General features: G+C 39.4%; 1 protein-coding gene across 2 annotated transcripts in view; it reads left to right on the top strand.

Annotated features, from left to right (window-relative positions):
- ATRN (attractin) overlaps positions 1-15,693 on the top strand; it is a 156,754-nt gene that overhangs the window by 55,403 nt on the left and 85,658 nt on the right. For both annotated transcript variants that reach the window (XM_035005963.1, XM_035005964.1), the window contains exons 5-9: positions 750-955; positions 2,007-2,175; positions 13,031-13,121; positions 14,029-14,272; positions 15,232-15,415. In XM_035005963.1, the coding sequence (XP_034861854.1) occupies positions 750-955; positions 2,007-2,175; positions 13,031-13,121; positions 14,029-14,272; positions 15,232-15,415 (894 nt within the window). The remainder of the gene's footprint in view (positions 1-749; positions 956-2,006; positions 2,176-13,030; positions 13,122-14,028; positions 14,273-15,231; positions 15,416-15,693) is intronic.

Raw genomic sequence — 15,693 nt, 5'->3', positions numbered from 1 at the left:
GGGGAGAAGCAGGCTCCCCGCTGAACAGGAAGCCCGATGAGGGGCTCAATCCCAGGACCCTGGGATCATGACCTGAGCCGAAGGCAGACGCTTAACCATCTGAGCCACCCAGGTGCCCCAGGATGGGTGATATATTGTTAGCACTTTGTATTATCCTCTTCCTCCAAACTTGCAAGCTTGCATTTGACAATTTTCTTTTTTTCTTTTTTCTTTTAATTGTTATTTATTTGAGAGAGAGAGAGAGAGAGCAAGTGAGCATGAGCAGAGGGAGGGGCAGAGGGAGAGGGAGAGGCAGACTCCCCACTGAACAGGGAGCCCGACATGGGGTGAAATCCCAGGACCCTGAGATCATAACCTGAGCCGAATGCAGATGCTTAACTGACTGAGCCACCCAGGTGCTCCTCATCTGACAGTTTTCTAATGCTCATCACTGGTGGGGCCACCAAGAACAGCATAGTCATCCCACCCTTGAGAAGCTAAGCCTGGACATTTTGCAAGAATTTCTTCTCCCTTTAAGTTTTTTAACTTGTCTCCCCTTATGAGAATCCAGCAGGGTTGGATTTGATTTCATTACCTGCCTATGCAGTGTTGAGTGATCCCATTTAGGCCAACTGGTAAGTACTGCCATTATGCTTGTGAATGCACTGGAAAGCCAGTGAGAGTCTTAAACCTTGTGTAGGTGAAAGTTCTGCTAAATTAATTGAAGTGTTGCTTTGTGTTGATTTCATTCTCTGCCACTGTTTTTATAGTTTTGACATGTGTCCGAACAACTGCTCAGGCCGAGGAGAATGTAAGAGCAGTAATAGCAGCAACACTGTCCAGTGTGAGTGTTCGGAAAACTGGAAAGGGGAAGCATGCGACATTCCTCACTGTGTCCATGACTGTGGTTTTCCTGATCGAGGCGTTTGCAATTCGAGTGATGTCAGAGGATGCTCCTGCTTCCCCGAGTGGCAGGGTAGGAGCTTCTTTTATCTTTGTTTTTCTTCAATTTACAGCATCTTCCTAGTTCAGTAAATTGTACATTGACTTCATTCCTTGCATATGTACCACTTATGTTAATCCGATATCAGGTAGCATTGAAGTTTTTGCGTCTCCTGGTTCAGATTCTTAAAAATCTTTCCATTTCATAGATGTGTGGTTGTGGTCTCTTTAGAATTGTGGAGGGGTTTCATATTCTTTGCAATTCATTCATGAAAATTGGAGGACTTGGTCTCAGCCTCAAGAAAACATAGCAGAGAACCAAGCCTAGGAGGCGGGACGAGAACTAACAATGATAGTATCTCTCAGAAACTTTCAGTAAATTCGGAAAAAATTGGGGTCGATTATACAGTAGAATCCTAAAACAGCGAGTGGAATTATCTGCAGATAGAGGGGTTATCAGAGAAACTTTAGCAAATTCTTTAAGGGTTGTGTGATAATACCTGTTACTGATTTAGTAATTTTCTTTATACATTTACCCTTTTCTTCAGAGTACTTTTATTTTGAAAGGAAATGTGCTTGTTTAAATGCTTTCATTTGTGTGCTTTGGCCGATGTCAACGAGTTAAGTAATTGAAGTGTTTGAGGACCTACCTCTGGGCACAGGTTGCAGCGGAGCCACACCCCCCAAGAATGGAGTTTCTTGATTTTCCAGGAATGGGGTGGGTTGTATTATTACTCCCGGGGCTAGTCCTTACATTTTAACTCTAAATTCATTTGAATTAATAATTTCTTTGTCTACTCTTTCCTCTGAGAGCTGCTTAAGCAAGTATTTCATTACTAAAAAATCCTAACCTGGATATGGTCACATCATCATGACAAAGTATGTGATTTTGAATTTTACTGGAGATGACCCTTGGTCACCAGCTTTGAGTGAACTGAAAGCATGAATTAAAGGGTTTTGTCTGATATTTAGATGCTAAAGGAAAGATTATTCTTTAGATATTTGTTACATTTATATGATTAAAACTTGAAATGCAGTAATTTTAAAGCTGCATTTTGTGAAGCTAATTTATTCTGTTTTATTAGGTCCTGGATGTTCAATTCCTGTACCAGCTAACCAGTCGTTTTGGACTCGAGAGGAATATTCAAACCTAAAGCTCCCCAGAGCCTCTCACAAAGCTGTGGTCAATGGAAATATAATGTGGGTTGTTGGAGGATATATGTTCAACCACTCAGATTACAACATGGTTCTAGCGTAAGTTGTTTTAAACATTTTTGCAAGAAGCTTACTAGTTTTCCATTTTGAAAATTTATGAAGTAGAGATAAGTGAAAAGAAATCATCAGTAATTCTATTACCTGAGGAAGATCCCTGTTAATATTTTAGTAGTAGTGTTCCAGAATTTTTGGGACATATTCTTAGTTTTTGAAGTTGGGAGCCACAAAGAATGCATTGTTATAATAAGCAAGAATTCATCTTTTCTAGATACCATCTCTTATATTTTGCTTTAGACTGTATATAAATTGGGGGTTACTTTACCTATAAATTTAATTAGCATTTCTGTAGATCAGATGGTTTGAATTTATAGCTTGCTAGAGGAAATTATGCCATTGTCTAATACTTGACCCAGAGTTCAAGGTCTGTCTGCTGGTCCTATGTTACTTATCTTAAAGGGAGACTATATGGTATCACAGTGGAGTCATGAATTTACTTACGAAGATTGATTTTAGGAGAAATTTATGAACACACACTCATGCTGATTTTGTGCCCTGGAAATTTTTTCTAGGCATTTTTTATTAATGAAGATTGTAAAAAACCAGCATCTGTTCTTTAAGGGATTCAGAAACTATGGCAGCAATGGCATAGTTTCTGAATCCCTCAGATAGTCATTAAAGCACATAGACAACTAGGATAGCAAAATGAAAAAGCACATGGGTAACGAAACAAAACTTGGTTGGAAGGTGTCTACACAGATGGGTGGTGCTAACAATTGACAGATGGAAAACCTGTGTGGTGTTGGCATCTGAGCAGGAGTAAGCAAAGTGGAGTAAGTGGTCAGCTGACAGGCTCCAGCATACCTAGAAGAAGCTGCTTTGAGAACGGCAGCCAGAATTGGAAAGATTTGTGTATTCTGGTAGGGGGTAAGCACAAGGTATCTGTAGCAAGATCTGAAGGGGCTAGAGCAGTTTGTGCCTTTTTAGCTCTCAAAATGAACTAGCCAGTCTCTTCACAAGAGAAAGTTCCACACTAGGGAGAAATTGCTGGGAATAGAATTCAGATTGAAGAGGATAGGGACCTTAGAGGAAAAGTTAAAAGAGTGTCCAGATAACAGTCAGGGAGGGGAACAGAGCCAGATATCTCAACAAGTAAGCTGTGTGTTTTGAACACCACACTGTTGACAACAGAAGAGTGAGCTAGAGAGCTGAGAAATTAGGAAGATGGTCCTAACCCAGGCCTCTCCTGTACAAGTTCAGGAAAAAGTAGTTTTATGTAAAACTGAGCAACAGAAAAGCATCAAGTTTTAATAACATAGAAAATTAAAAGTTAAAGTAACATAGAAAGAAGAAAGAGACCACCTGGTAGAATAACCCCCCTTTGTACGTGAAAGCATAATAGAAAAATATACTCACAAAACTGATGAAAGTGAGAACTTACTATTCCCAAACAAGCTAAAATACAGGAAGAAAATGATGCAAGACATGAAAGAACAATAGAATCAGAGGTAGAAAAATCCAGAAATAAGATGGTAGAAGTTAGGAAAGAATTTTAAAATAATTTCAGAATTGAAGACAAACCAGGAGGAACACAAAGTAAATAAGATACTCCTTTATTTTTTTTAAAGATTTATTTCTTTATTCTAGAGAGAGAGTGCGGGCGCACACAAACACAGGAGCAGGGGGGCAGGGGGAGAGGGAGAGAAGCAGACTCCTCACTGAGTGCGGAGCCTGATGTGGGGCTCAGTCTCACGACCGCAAGATCATAACCTGAACTGAAATCAAGAGTCACATACTTAACTGACTAAGCTACGCAGGTGCCCCAATTCTCCTTTAGTAATAGAATATGAAAAAGGAAATTATTAAAAATCACAAAGAAATGAAGGTCACTTTTCCCCTATTCTTTATGGTAAGTACAGTTAAAAATCCTGGACATTATATATAATGCAAACATGAGAAAACTCTTAAAAGATAGAGAGAAGGCAGTCTGGCTAGGGACCTCGGGACTTAAGGAATGAGGTAATGGTAAATTCCAGGGGTCTTCTTTTGTCTCATATATCTCAGATTTGTTGTTGGAAAAAGCAACAATCTGGAAATGCCAATAGGCACAAGCCGAAAAAGCCCCATGAATAAGCCCACCTATTCTCTCTAGCCTAAGGACTAGGAGAGGGGCAGCTTAGCAAGACAGAAAACTTTTAGACGCAAACAACTGCTTTACTACAGCCAAACACTACAGAAAGAACTGGCCCCACCCTCACTCCTGTCAGCAAAGTCTGAGTGTAGAGTCTAGATTTTCACTCTTGCCAGGATCTAGTGAGGTGCTCCAACCATCCCCCAACTGCCAGTGTTAGAAAAGACCAATTAGGGAGCTGGGACTTTCTCAGCAGTCTGGTTTTTGTGTAACCTAGTTAATATTTAGCCTTTTGGTTTTTGTTTTCGCATGTTATTTGCTTACAGTCTTAATCTCTGAAGGCCAGTTAGGGAACTGGGACTTTCTCCTCCACCAGGCAGGAATGAGGTTTCCCCCACCCTTGTGATGTCAGTGGAGACCCTGTGGGGAGCCTGGATTCTACCCCACCTGGGAGTAACAGCAGTAATGAGTTGGCCTTCCCTCTTCCCTACTGGGGTGTCAGAGGAGGCCTGCTATAACAGTAGATTTAAGTAAGATCCGGAGTCTCATGCCATGAAACCCAAAATGTTCAGATTTCAATTGAAAATCATTTCTCATGTGAAGAGCCAGGAAAATCTTAACTTGAATGAAAAAAGGCAGTTGAGATGCTGACAGCAGAATGACATAGATATTAGAATTATCTGACAAGATTTTAAAGCAGCCATTATAAAAATGCCTTAGTGTGCAATTATAGACACACTTGAAACAAATGAATAATGGAGCCTCATCAAAGAAATAGAAGATAGAAGGAAGAATCAAATGGAAATTTTAGAACTGAAAAATACAGTAACCAAAACAAAAATCTCAGTGGACAGGGTCAACAGCAGAATGGAGAGGACAGAGGAAAAAGTTAGTGAACTTGAAGATAGAACAATAGAAATCCCTCAATCTGAACCAGTGAGAAAATGGAATATTTTAAAAAATGAACAGGACCTAAGAGACCTGTGGACCATAACAAAAAAAATCTTAACATTTCTGTCACCGGAGGAGTCCTAGAAAGAGAGGAGCTGAGAGAGTGTCTGAAAAAGTATTTGAAGAAATAATGGCTGAGAATTGCCCAAATTTGGCAGAAGACATGCATGTACATGCAAGAAGTTGGGTGACCTCCAGCAATCCTTGGCTCCCACAGGGGTTCACAATCCATTGGTTTTGTCTCAGTCTTGCTCTCATTCTCCTGCTCAGCCGCCATATTTCTTTTCAGTTTTCAAATTTCTACCACATTTTCTCCTGTTTTCATTCTTAGCTATTGGCCTTGCTTCCTGTTTCTATTTTGAAAGGTAACGGTTATCCAAAGAGGATTTCCACAAACTCCCACCGCCATATTTAGCTGTTACCTACATCTATGCTCATTTATCCTGTCTTCTGTTTCTGTACATCATCACTGTCCAGTGGGGCACTGTCATGTCACTAGCCATGTATGGTCATTGAGCTTGAAATGTGGCTAATGTGACCAAGGAGCTGAACTTCAAATTTTCAATTCTTGGTCCTCATCTTACTTGATTTTTCACCAACATTTGATATAACTAGTCCCTCCCTCCTTTTTTTTTTTTTTTTTTTTTAAGATTTATTCATTCATTTGAGAGAGTGTGTGAATGCTTGAGTGCACACACAAGTTGAGGGGGCAGGGAGAGGGAGAGAATCCCCAAGCAGACTTCTTGCCGAACAGAGCTTCAGGTGGGGCTTGATTCCAGGAACCTGAGATCATGTCCTGAGCTGAAATCAAGAGTTGGAAGCTCAACAGACTGAGCCACCCAGGTGCCTGCCCGCCTCCACTTTTAAACACTTTCTTTAGTTGGCTCCCAGGATTCTATATTCTCTTGGTATTTGTTCCAACTACTTATTCTTTCTTTCTTTTTTTTTTTTTTTTTTTTAAAGATTTTATTCATTTTTTTGTGAGAGAGAATGAGAGACAGAGAGCACGCGAGGGAGGAGGGTCAGAGGGAGAAGCAGACTCCCCGCTGAGCAGGGAGCCCGATGCGGGACTCGATCCTGGAACTCCAGGATCATGACCTGAGCCGAAGGCAGTCGACTGAGCCACCCAGGCGCCCCTACTTATTCTTTCTTAGCCTCTTTGGCTGGTTCCTCTTCAACTGACTGACTTCTGAATGATGATGTACTCCAGGGCTCAGCTCTTGGTCCTCTTCTGTGAGAGTATATATTCACACTCCTGGTGATCTCATGTAATATCTTGGTCTTTATGTTGATGACCCCCAGATTTATGTCTGCATCCTAGACTTCACCTGAACCCATATCGCCACCTCTTTATTTTACATCTCAATCTTTTGGCTGTCTAAGAGGTATCTTAAACTGTACGTGTCCAAAACTGATCTTTCCTCCAGGCCAGTTCTTGCCCCAGATGTCCCTATCTCAGTTAATGACTAGTTCATACTTCTTTTTGCTGAATCCCAACATTTTGGAGCCATCCTTGACTTCCTGTTTTTTCACTGCCCATTTCATTGTGTAAATTAGCTATCCCTTGCTGCATAACAAATGACCACAAACGTAGCAGCTTCAAACAGAACATACTTATTACCTCATAGTTTCTGCTGGTCAGGAGTCTGGGCATATCTTAACTGGGTGCTCTTCAGTCAGGGTGTCACCTGGCCTGGGTTCTCATCTAGAGGTTCAGCTGGGAAAGAGTCCACTTCCAAGCTCACTAGAGTTGTTGACAAAATCCATTTCCTTGTGGTTGTAGGACTGAGGGCCTCAGCTTCTTGCTGGCTGTCCAAGTGGAGGCTGCCCTCTACTTCTGGAGGCCGCCCACAGTTCCTTATCACTTTGACTTCCCTAGTGTGGCTGCTTGCTTCATTAGATCACAAGGAGAGTCTCTCTTTAGATCGGTCTCCTGGCAGGACAGATGTCGTGGAAATGACATCTCATCATCTTTGCCATGTTTTGTTGGTTAGTAGCAAGTCATAGATCCTGCTCACACTTGGGAGGGTATTATACATGGGTATGAATACCCAGAAAGGGAGATCATGAAGACCACCACCCCAGTGGCTGTCTGCTACAGTATGTCAGCAGGTCTTGTTAGCTCTACCTTTAAAATCTACCCCCACTGTAACCACTTCTCACTACTTCTCGTGCCACTACCCTGAGAAGTAAGGTAAAATTAAAGGTGTGAAAGTGATTGTCCCTTCCGCTATCATTTAGATATTATGAGAGTCAAGTATTCTACCATTTCTCTGATTTTTACGCTTGTATTTGGCATCATCCTCTCTCAAAGCAAAAAATTGGGGAGTGATTTTGATCCTCTCCTTCACCTCCTCATGCTAATCTCATCAAGCCCACCAAATACATGTCATATTCATTCTTTTCTCTGTGACCAGCCTCCCATTATTGCTCACCTAGACTTCAGCAGTAGATTCCTAGCAGTCTGTATGTTTCCATGCATTCCTCTTTTTTTTTTTTTTAAGATTTTATTTATTTATTAGAGAGAGAGAGAGAGAGAGAGGAGCACACTAGCAGGGGGAACAGGAGAGGGAGAAGCAGGCTCCCCACTGAGCAGGGATCCCGATGTGGGGCTCGATCCCAGGACCCTGGGATCATGAGCTGAGCGGAAGGCAGACGCTCAGCTGAGCCGCCCAGGAGCCCCTCCATGCATTCCTCTTAATCCATTTTTTAAATATCAACTGGGATGATTTTTTTAAAGTGTAAGTCATATCATTTACTATCTTCTTAAAACTCATCATTGGCTTTTCCCGTTGGACCTAATGGGCCTACCTGATCTGACTCTGCTTACCTTCCCAGACTCAGCTTGTTCCTTTCCTGCCTCCTCAGCCTTCTAGCTTTACCTAAAACTCTCTGGGTGCATCCTTACTCTAAAGGCCTTTGTGCTCACTCCTCCCTTTGGTCCAGACTCTTCCTGCTGTTGTACCCCAGGGCTGTTTTCTTCTCACCTGTTAGATCTCAGTTAACTGTACCACAAGAGATCTTCCCCAATCATCCAGTTTTGGCAGGTTCTCCCTGTTCTTTTTCGTAGTTCTCATTTCCTTTAGAGCAGTGGGCATCATTTTTAATGCTGTATGTGCCCCTTGTTGAATTTGCTTATTTTTTGCCTTTTCCACTACATGTTCTCTGAGGTTAGAGACCTTGTTTGCTCACTCAGCTCAGAGCTTAGCTCATTGAATGTGCTCAAATAAGTGTTTATCAGGTGAATAGGAGAGTAAATGAATTATTTATTTCCCTCACAAATATTTGTTCCTGGAAATATTAATGTCACCTCTTGCTTTTATGTGACTGGTATACCTCCTGAGCCATATGTGTTTGGAAAATTTTTTCTGCTTGTACTTGATCAAAACATGATTTTTACAGCTTTATGTGTTTCATGTAGAAAATTAATGTAGTTTCAAATAAATTTTTACTAACTCATGGAAAGTAAAAATACAGTGACTCCTTTTAGAAGGATTTCTGAAACTTAGATTATAAGTTTTATCATCATTTATACTCTTACATAAGCGTATTTCAGCAGTTGAGCTTACTATTTTTTCCACAACCCTGTTAATCCAAAACTTTTAAGTTACATTAAAAAGCAGTCCCCATTTTATGTCACCCAAGAGTCCTCTTAGACAAATGGTCTTAGTCTCCTAGGTTAAGATTTCCAGTTGAAACTTCATCACTGAATTTCCTTCCTTTAAGAAAATTAAAAAAAAAAAAAAATTTAAAAAGAAAAAGTAAAGGGGCACCTGGGTGGCTCAAGTCAGTTAAGCATCCAACTCTTGATTTCAGCTCAGGTCATGATCTCAGGGTTGTGGGATCGAGCCTTACCTTGGGCTCTGCGCTGAGTGTGGAGCCTGCTTAAGATTCTCTCACTCCCTCTCCCTGCCCTCCCCAACCCACTCAGATTCTTTCTCTGTCTTAAAAAAAACTAAAAGAGAAAAAAAAAAGATTGAGCAGCAGGTAACCAAATGAGGAAAGGAGTATCACATAATCCAGTAAACTTTAAAACAGACTCACAGAAACCATACAACTGACCTTTTTTTTTGCCCCACAGAAACCATAAGGGGGGGGTTATGAGAGCGCTTACAAATAACCCCAAATATGGAAAGATGCAAACTGAGTGGGGATCATTGTTATTTCACTCTCTTAATTGAAGAGTAGAAGAAATTATTGCTGTGGAGGGCTGGGTGGAAAGAGGGGAAATTGGGTGGCTGACTGTCTCTGCCCAAAAGTCAGGGCTGCTTCTAATTTGGGCTATGCCTTGACCCAGGACACTTAAAATTTCCGAGGAGAGCAGAGTCTGGGTGGTTTATTCTAATAGACTGCATACTCCCCTGTCTGAGCCCCAGCATGTCCTCAGACTTCAGAACAGTGGATAGAACATAAAATATCAGCTCTCACACTACAGCTAGGATGGAAGGGTAAAGTTGTCTTAGATACTGCAGAAAAAGAATTAAGAAATCACCCACGCTTTGCAAATGTCTGGAGAGCAATATCTAACCACAAGCAAGATGAAAGAAATGACGTTGTAGCTAACGCAAATATCCTATGATGGGAAAATAAAGAGGAAGAAAACAGCACGTAAATGCTGATAACTGATCATAGAGGAAAAATAATAAGGAGATTGCTTCCAACTGCTTGATGCTGCCCATCAACCTAATGAGAATTTGAATTAAAAAAAAAAACAGACAAGAAAATGATAACAGTGAGATGAAATGGAAGATTACACATCTAAGGAAATGTAAATAAATTACATACAGAAAAAACTGGAATGAAAATTGAGTCACTGACAGCTTTATAGACATTCCAACGAATATAGGTTGAAATAATTAGAAAAGCAAGGACACATGGAAGACAGGAGATCCAATATAAAGATAGTTGCTGCTACTGAAGAAAGGAACCTAACAAATAGGACAAACGGATTGAAATTGCACAAGAAGTTCCAGGAAGATTATATAGCTGTTCAACAAGACCTAATTTGATCAAGTTATTGAACTTTTAGGATAAGGGACAAATTCTTGGGTGGGAAGCCTCAGGGAGTTCTGTGCCTCCTCTGGCTGGGGTCATGTTCAATCTGCACAGAGCCTTTGCCATGGTCTTTGGATGGTCAGACACTGTGATTGGAATACCAGGCCACTGTGCATGGTGGACCATCTACCCTGTGCCATGATGGTCATCATGAGACCAGCCAGCAAGGAGGAGTTTGTGAGAGAGATGGCTGCAAAGCTGGAAGACGCCTGTTTCTGAATTCCTGAAGTTTGTCTTTGCTTATCTGCTTGTCCAGGTCTTAGAACTAGTTGTTCAGTATTCTATTATCTTGGACTGAGCTCCCGGAAGAATTTATTTATTACTTGGAATTTCTTATGCTTTATTGCCTCAATATTTTTCTTAACTTGTATTTGCTTCTCTGGGTCGTAAAAAGAGTCCCAACCTGTTATGTAAGATCTTTTGGCAGTTCATGTGCGCCAAGTTATTGGGACCTGCCAGTGCCTTAGTGTCTTTGACAAGCTCTTGAGCTAGAGCTGACCTGTCATTGACTAGGAGGAGCAAAATGCATTAAGATACAGATTGAGCACCCTCCATGTCACTTGAAAGAGAAGGGGATTAAATCATCTAGAGATTTGGGCTCCCTCTTTCCTCTCTTTTAAGCTTAGAGAGACAGGCCTCTGGCTTGAACATTAGGCGTATCATGTGTTTTCAGAAGCCATGCTAGTCCTCAGGAAAGACCTTCTGCAGCCAGAGCTCCATAAAAGTATTGCAGTGGTACATAGTCCATTTTGTAAAGACATTACCCTGTTTGGATGTTAGTTATTTCTACCTAAGTAAAATATAATATTGTGACTTTAAAAATTAGAGAGAAAGAAGAAAGGAGGGAGAGAAAGGGAGGAGGAGAGAAAATGAGAGTGACTGAGAGTTCTTCAGGCTTCCAAACAGAAAAGTAAACCACGTAAAAACAGGAAAAATCAGACTGGCTTTGGGCTTCTCCATCATAGCATTCACTATTCGTATTATTCAGGGGAGCAGCATCTGCAAAGTTCTGAAGGCAAGAAAGGATGGCCCAAGATATTATACCCAGCCAAAATGTCATTCAGCTGTAAAGCTAGCAAGCAGATATTCTTAAACACCAGAGAATTTAGGGAAAGGAGCCATTTATGAGCTCCACAAGAAAATAACCACTCAGCAGCAAAATCCAGCCAATTAAGAAGTAAAGACTCAAGGAGAAGTTGTAGTAAGAGGATGGTGAGGAGATTGCTTCAGCTAAAAAAGAGGTCCAGTACTAAAGAATTATGGAATCACAGTTATAGAGTGGAATGTATTGCAGACCTGGACAGTGTAAAAATTACATAACAAAAATTGGGAGAAGAAATGGGAGGAAATGTGGGTGCTAAGGTTTTCAACTTTCAAGGCAGGAAGTTAGTGGATTCTGTCTAAAATTAATTTTGTATGTGACTTAAAAAACTAAAGTGAATCCAACTTCTAAATAATTTTTCATGTGTTTTTAAAAATGTGGAATATTCAAATAATACATAAAATAATAGCTGGTATTAATGTAGTATTCATATTCAGTAAATGTCACCATTTTGTTTTAGATCATGTGTAAAATATTTAAGACAAAAGGAAAGGTTTAGAGAAGAATAATGAATACTAATGCATACACCACCTAGGTTAGGAAATAAGACATTGCTAATATAATTAAAAACCCCTGCATGCCTCCTCCCCAGTCTCAAAGATAACCAATATCCTGATTTTGTGGTGTCGTTTGTTCACATACATATCTTTACACTTCTAATATACATGAACATATATTAGAATTAATAAATTTTCTGTTTTCAGTCATTACAAAACAGTATTCTGCAGTTTGATTTTTTAGCTTAACATTGTTTTGAGATTTATGTTGAGAATGTATTGAGTGTATTTTTCACTGTATAATTCTATTATACAGATATACTACAATTTATTAATCCATTTTCTATTGATGGACATTTATTTGTATCCTTTTTTGCTTTTTATGTCGATAAAACTTTCTTATGTCTTCTTAAAACATTACATAATAATGTTTTTCATCATATAAAACTTGGACTATTCAGGAAAACTTATAGAAAATAACATTTATTTAAAGTAGAACAATAGCATTGGTTTCCCTTTGATTTCTTTTTTCTATTAAATTATATACAAATTAACACTATTAAAAGTATCTATAGCATGATCCCCTTTGTATAAATATATGTTGTCAGTGTATTCTTCTGTTTGTACATATGCATCGAAAAATGTCTGGAATGATGATGTTCATATTTTAAAAGTCTTTAAGTGAATTCATTGTATAATTGAAATGCCAAATGATATTCTAGCTTTCTTGAACATATGACTTTAAAAAAATCAATTAGATAAAGAAAAGGAAAAGTTAGTTTTCTTTTACTTAATCATCATTCCTTTTTCAGTACCTGTCTTCAATTTCAAATGACTAAATGAAAGAGAAGTTATGGCAGTGAATGCCCCTTCAGTATAACACAACTTGCAAGTGATTAAGACTGTATGTAGAAAAGGTTTTCAGGAAGCGTAGAAACTTCCAGTAGATTTTTTTTCCCTCATCCCAGGGTTGTGCAGCCCAGCCCCCCTTCCCAAGTTCTGATATGCCCCATGGACCCAGCTGTTAAGTTTGTTTGTTTGCAGAGCTGCCTCATTGCATTGCTTGTTTGGAGCATCTCCAAACTGCATGATATCAAATAGAAGAATATAAGATACTCTGCTTTGTCATTTGGGTGAAAATATGATCTGTTCATTTTGTAGGTATGACCTTGCTTCTAGGGAGTGGCTTACCCTGAACCGTTCCGTGAACAGTGTGGTTGTCAGATATGGCCATTCTTTAGCATTATACAAGGTAAAGTGTCTCCCTTCTGTACCAAGCTAGAAACTCCAGTCTTCCACAAATGCCTTATTATATTATGTAGTTGAAAAGGTACGTAGTGTTGGGGTTTTGTCTCTAATCTTTTTTATTGTGGTAAAAAACACATAACGTAAAATTTACTGTCTTAACCATTTTTAAATGTACAGTTCAGTGGTATTAAATACATTCCTAATGGGCAACTATCATTACCACTCATCTCTGTAACTCTTTTCATTTTGTAAAAATATAACTCTATGCCTATGAAACAGTAACTCCCCATATCCTTCCTCCCCTCCAGCCCCTGACAACCACCATTTTACTCTCTGTCTCTCTAATTTTGACTTCAGTTTTGGTTTTTAGTTAGGGAGAAACTTTCTGTTTTTTTGGGGGGGGGTGTATACAGTTGGCTAAGTTGTAAGTGGAAATTAAAGTTGAAACCAGCTTGACCTGAGAGATTTTAATGGATTCAGATTGTACTGGGATATTATGATTGTAGTACTAAATGGTTAAAAATTAATACTGTGTAAATCAGCTTTTATGTTAATTAGCAAGTTTAGCCAAGAATAGCCACATTGCAATATAACTGAATAATCACTTTCATTTCCTTGTTTTTATGGTTTACGGGAGGATGAGGGAACTCTTCAACTTTATTTTTCCAAGCCATTTTATACCGTGAGACATCTCATATGAGGAAGTCCAAGAACAGTGGCAAAGTGTTGGAGATACAGAATATGATGTTTTATTTTATGTTGTTCCTTTCATTCTTTTCCTAATAATTCACTAAAAGGTGTATTTCACTAGCACTTCTTAAGCTAAGAATAACATCGAGGTTTTGAACTTTTCTTTCTCAAGTTTGATGCTTTTGATTTTTTTAGAATTTTGTTTGCATTTTTTTCCCTAGGATAAAATTTACATGTATGGAGGAAAAATTGATTCAACAGGGAATGTGACCAATGAGTTAAGAGTGTTCCATATTCATAATGAGTCATGGGTATTGTTGACCCCTAAAGCCAAGGAGCAGTATGCAGTGGTCGGGCACTCGGCGCACATTGTCACACTGAAAACTGGCCGAGTGGTCATGCTGGTCATCTTTGGTCATTGCCCTCTCTATGGATATATAAGCAATGTACAGGAATATGACTTGGGTAGGTGTATTTTTTCTAGTGGATCCTTTTTGAATGTCAAATTTAAAACCTTTACCCTTATTATTATGGCTGTTTAACAAGATTCCACCTAACCTTGACCCCAGTACTTTATCTTGAAATGCGGTTGATGTTGATGTGTTACCAGTGAAATGCAGATGATTGCTGCTGCTATGTAGTATATATTTGTTACCATCAATTTGGTGAGGGGCTAAGGACGACACTAAATGCTTTTGGTGTTGAAAATAAATAAATAGGGGCGCCTGGGTGGCTCAGTCGTTAAGCGTCTGCCTTCAGCTCAGGTCATGATCCCAGGGTCCTGGGATCGAGCCCCAACATCGGGCTCCCTGCTCCAAGGGAAGCCTGCTTCTCCCTCTCCGGCTTCCCGTGCTTGTGTTCCCTCTCTCGCTGTGTCTCTCTCGGTCAAATAAATAAATAAAATCTTTAAAAAAAAAAAAAAAGAAAAATAAATAAAAATGATTTGAAACAACAGATACTCTGAAGAAAAAAATTTAGACGACCCTTTAGAGATTGGTTTAATGGACTGTGATTTCCCCTTAATGTGTAATATTTCCGTTGGTTAAATTTTATTGTATCTGTTGTGGTGTGGGAGCACCACCTCTAATTGATAGTTTGAGAAAGTAGGTCCATAAAGTACATCTGTGTATCGGTCACTAAAGGTCTCAGGGTATTAAGTGTTCAATTGAGGGAAATCTGAGTCTTTTAAATTTAATGTAATTATTTTCCTACATGGTATAGTAGAGCGTCAGAACATTTTAACAGATTGATGTTTGGCCACCTGGCTTTGTTACAAGTTTTAGATGGCCTCCTTTTAAAAATAAAAAGATAAAAGAAATCTATACGTATCAAGCCTCCTGAAATCTCTTATTTTAAACCAATTGGTCATTTTAAGTATTAGGAGGAGCCTGCAATATTTGCCTTTAACTGTTTTCCTCTTCCAGCTAAGAACACATGGAGTATATTACAAACCAGCGGTGCCCTTGTCCAAGGGGGCTATGGTCATAGCAGTGTCTATGACCACAGGACCAAGGCCCTGTATGTTCATGGGGGCTACAAGGCTTTCAGCGCCAATAAATACCGGCTCGCAGATGATCTCTACAGATACGATGTGGACACCCAGATGTGGTGGGTGCTTTTTCTTGAGCTTTTACTCTAAGGTGTGAATTCTAGCAATTGTCGGGAAAATATTGGGCTATATTTTTGTTTTCAGGCCTAACAGGTAATTCTCTTCAGCATTGTTGGTAGAGAAATTGGGAAAGAAGCAGAAGGTAATAATGTAGCTAGGATTTATTTTGTAGCCTTATTCTGTAATTTTGTAGTAGATTGATTAGAAAATGCTTGATATTTTTTGACTATTTTTTCAATTTTCATAAACTCAGTACCTCTATAAAATTTTAGCTCTT

Source organism: Mirounga leonina, unplaced genomic scaffold (genome assembly GCF_011800145.1).
Source record: "Mirounga leonina isolate KUSES-001 unplaced genomic scaffold, KU_Mleo_1.0 Mir_150, whole genome shotgun sequence".
NCBI lineage: Eukaryota > Metazoa > Chordata > Mammalia > Carnivora > Phocidae > Mirounga > Mirounga leonina.
This window is presented reverse-complemented; position numbering and strand designations above follow the sequence as displayed.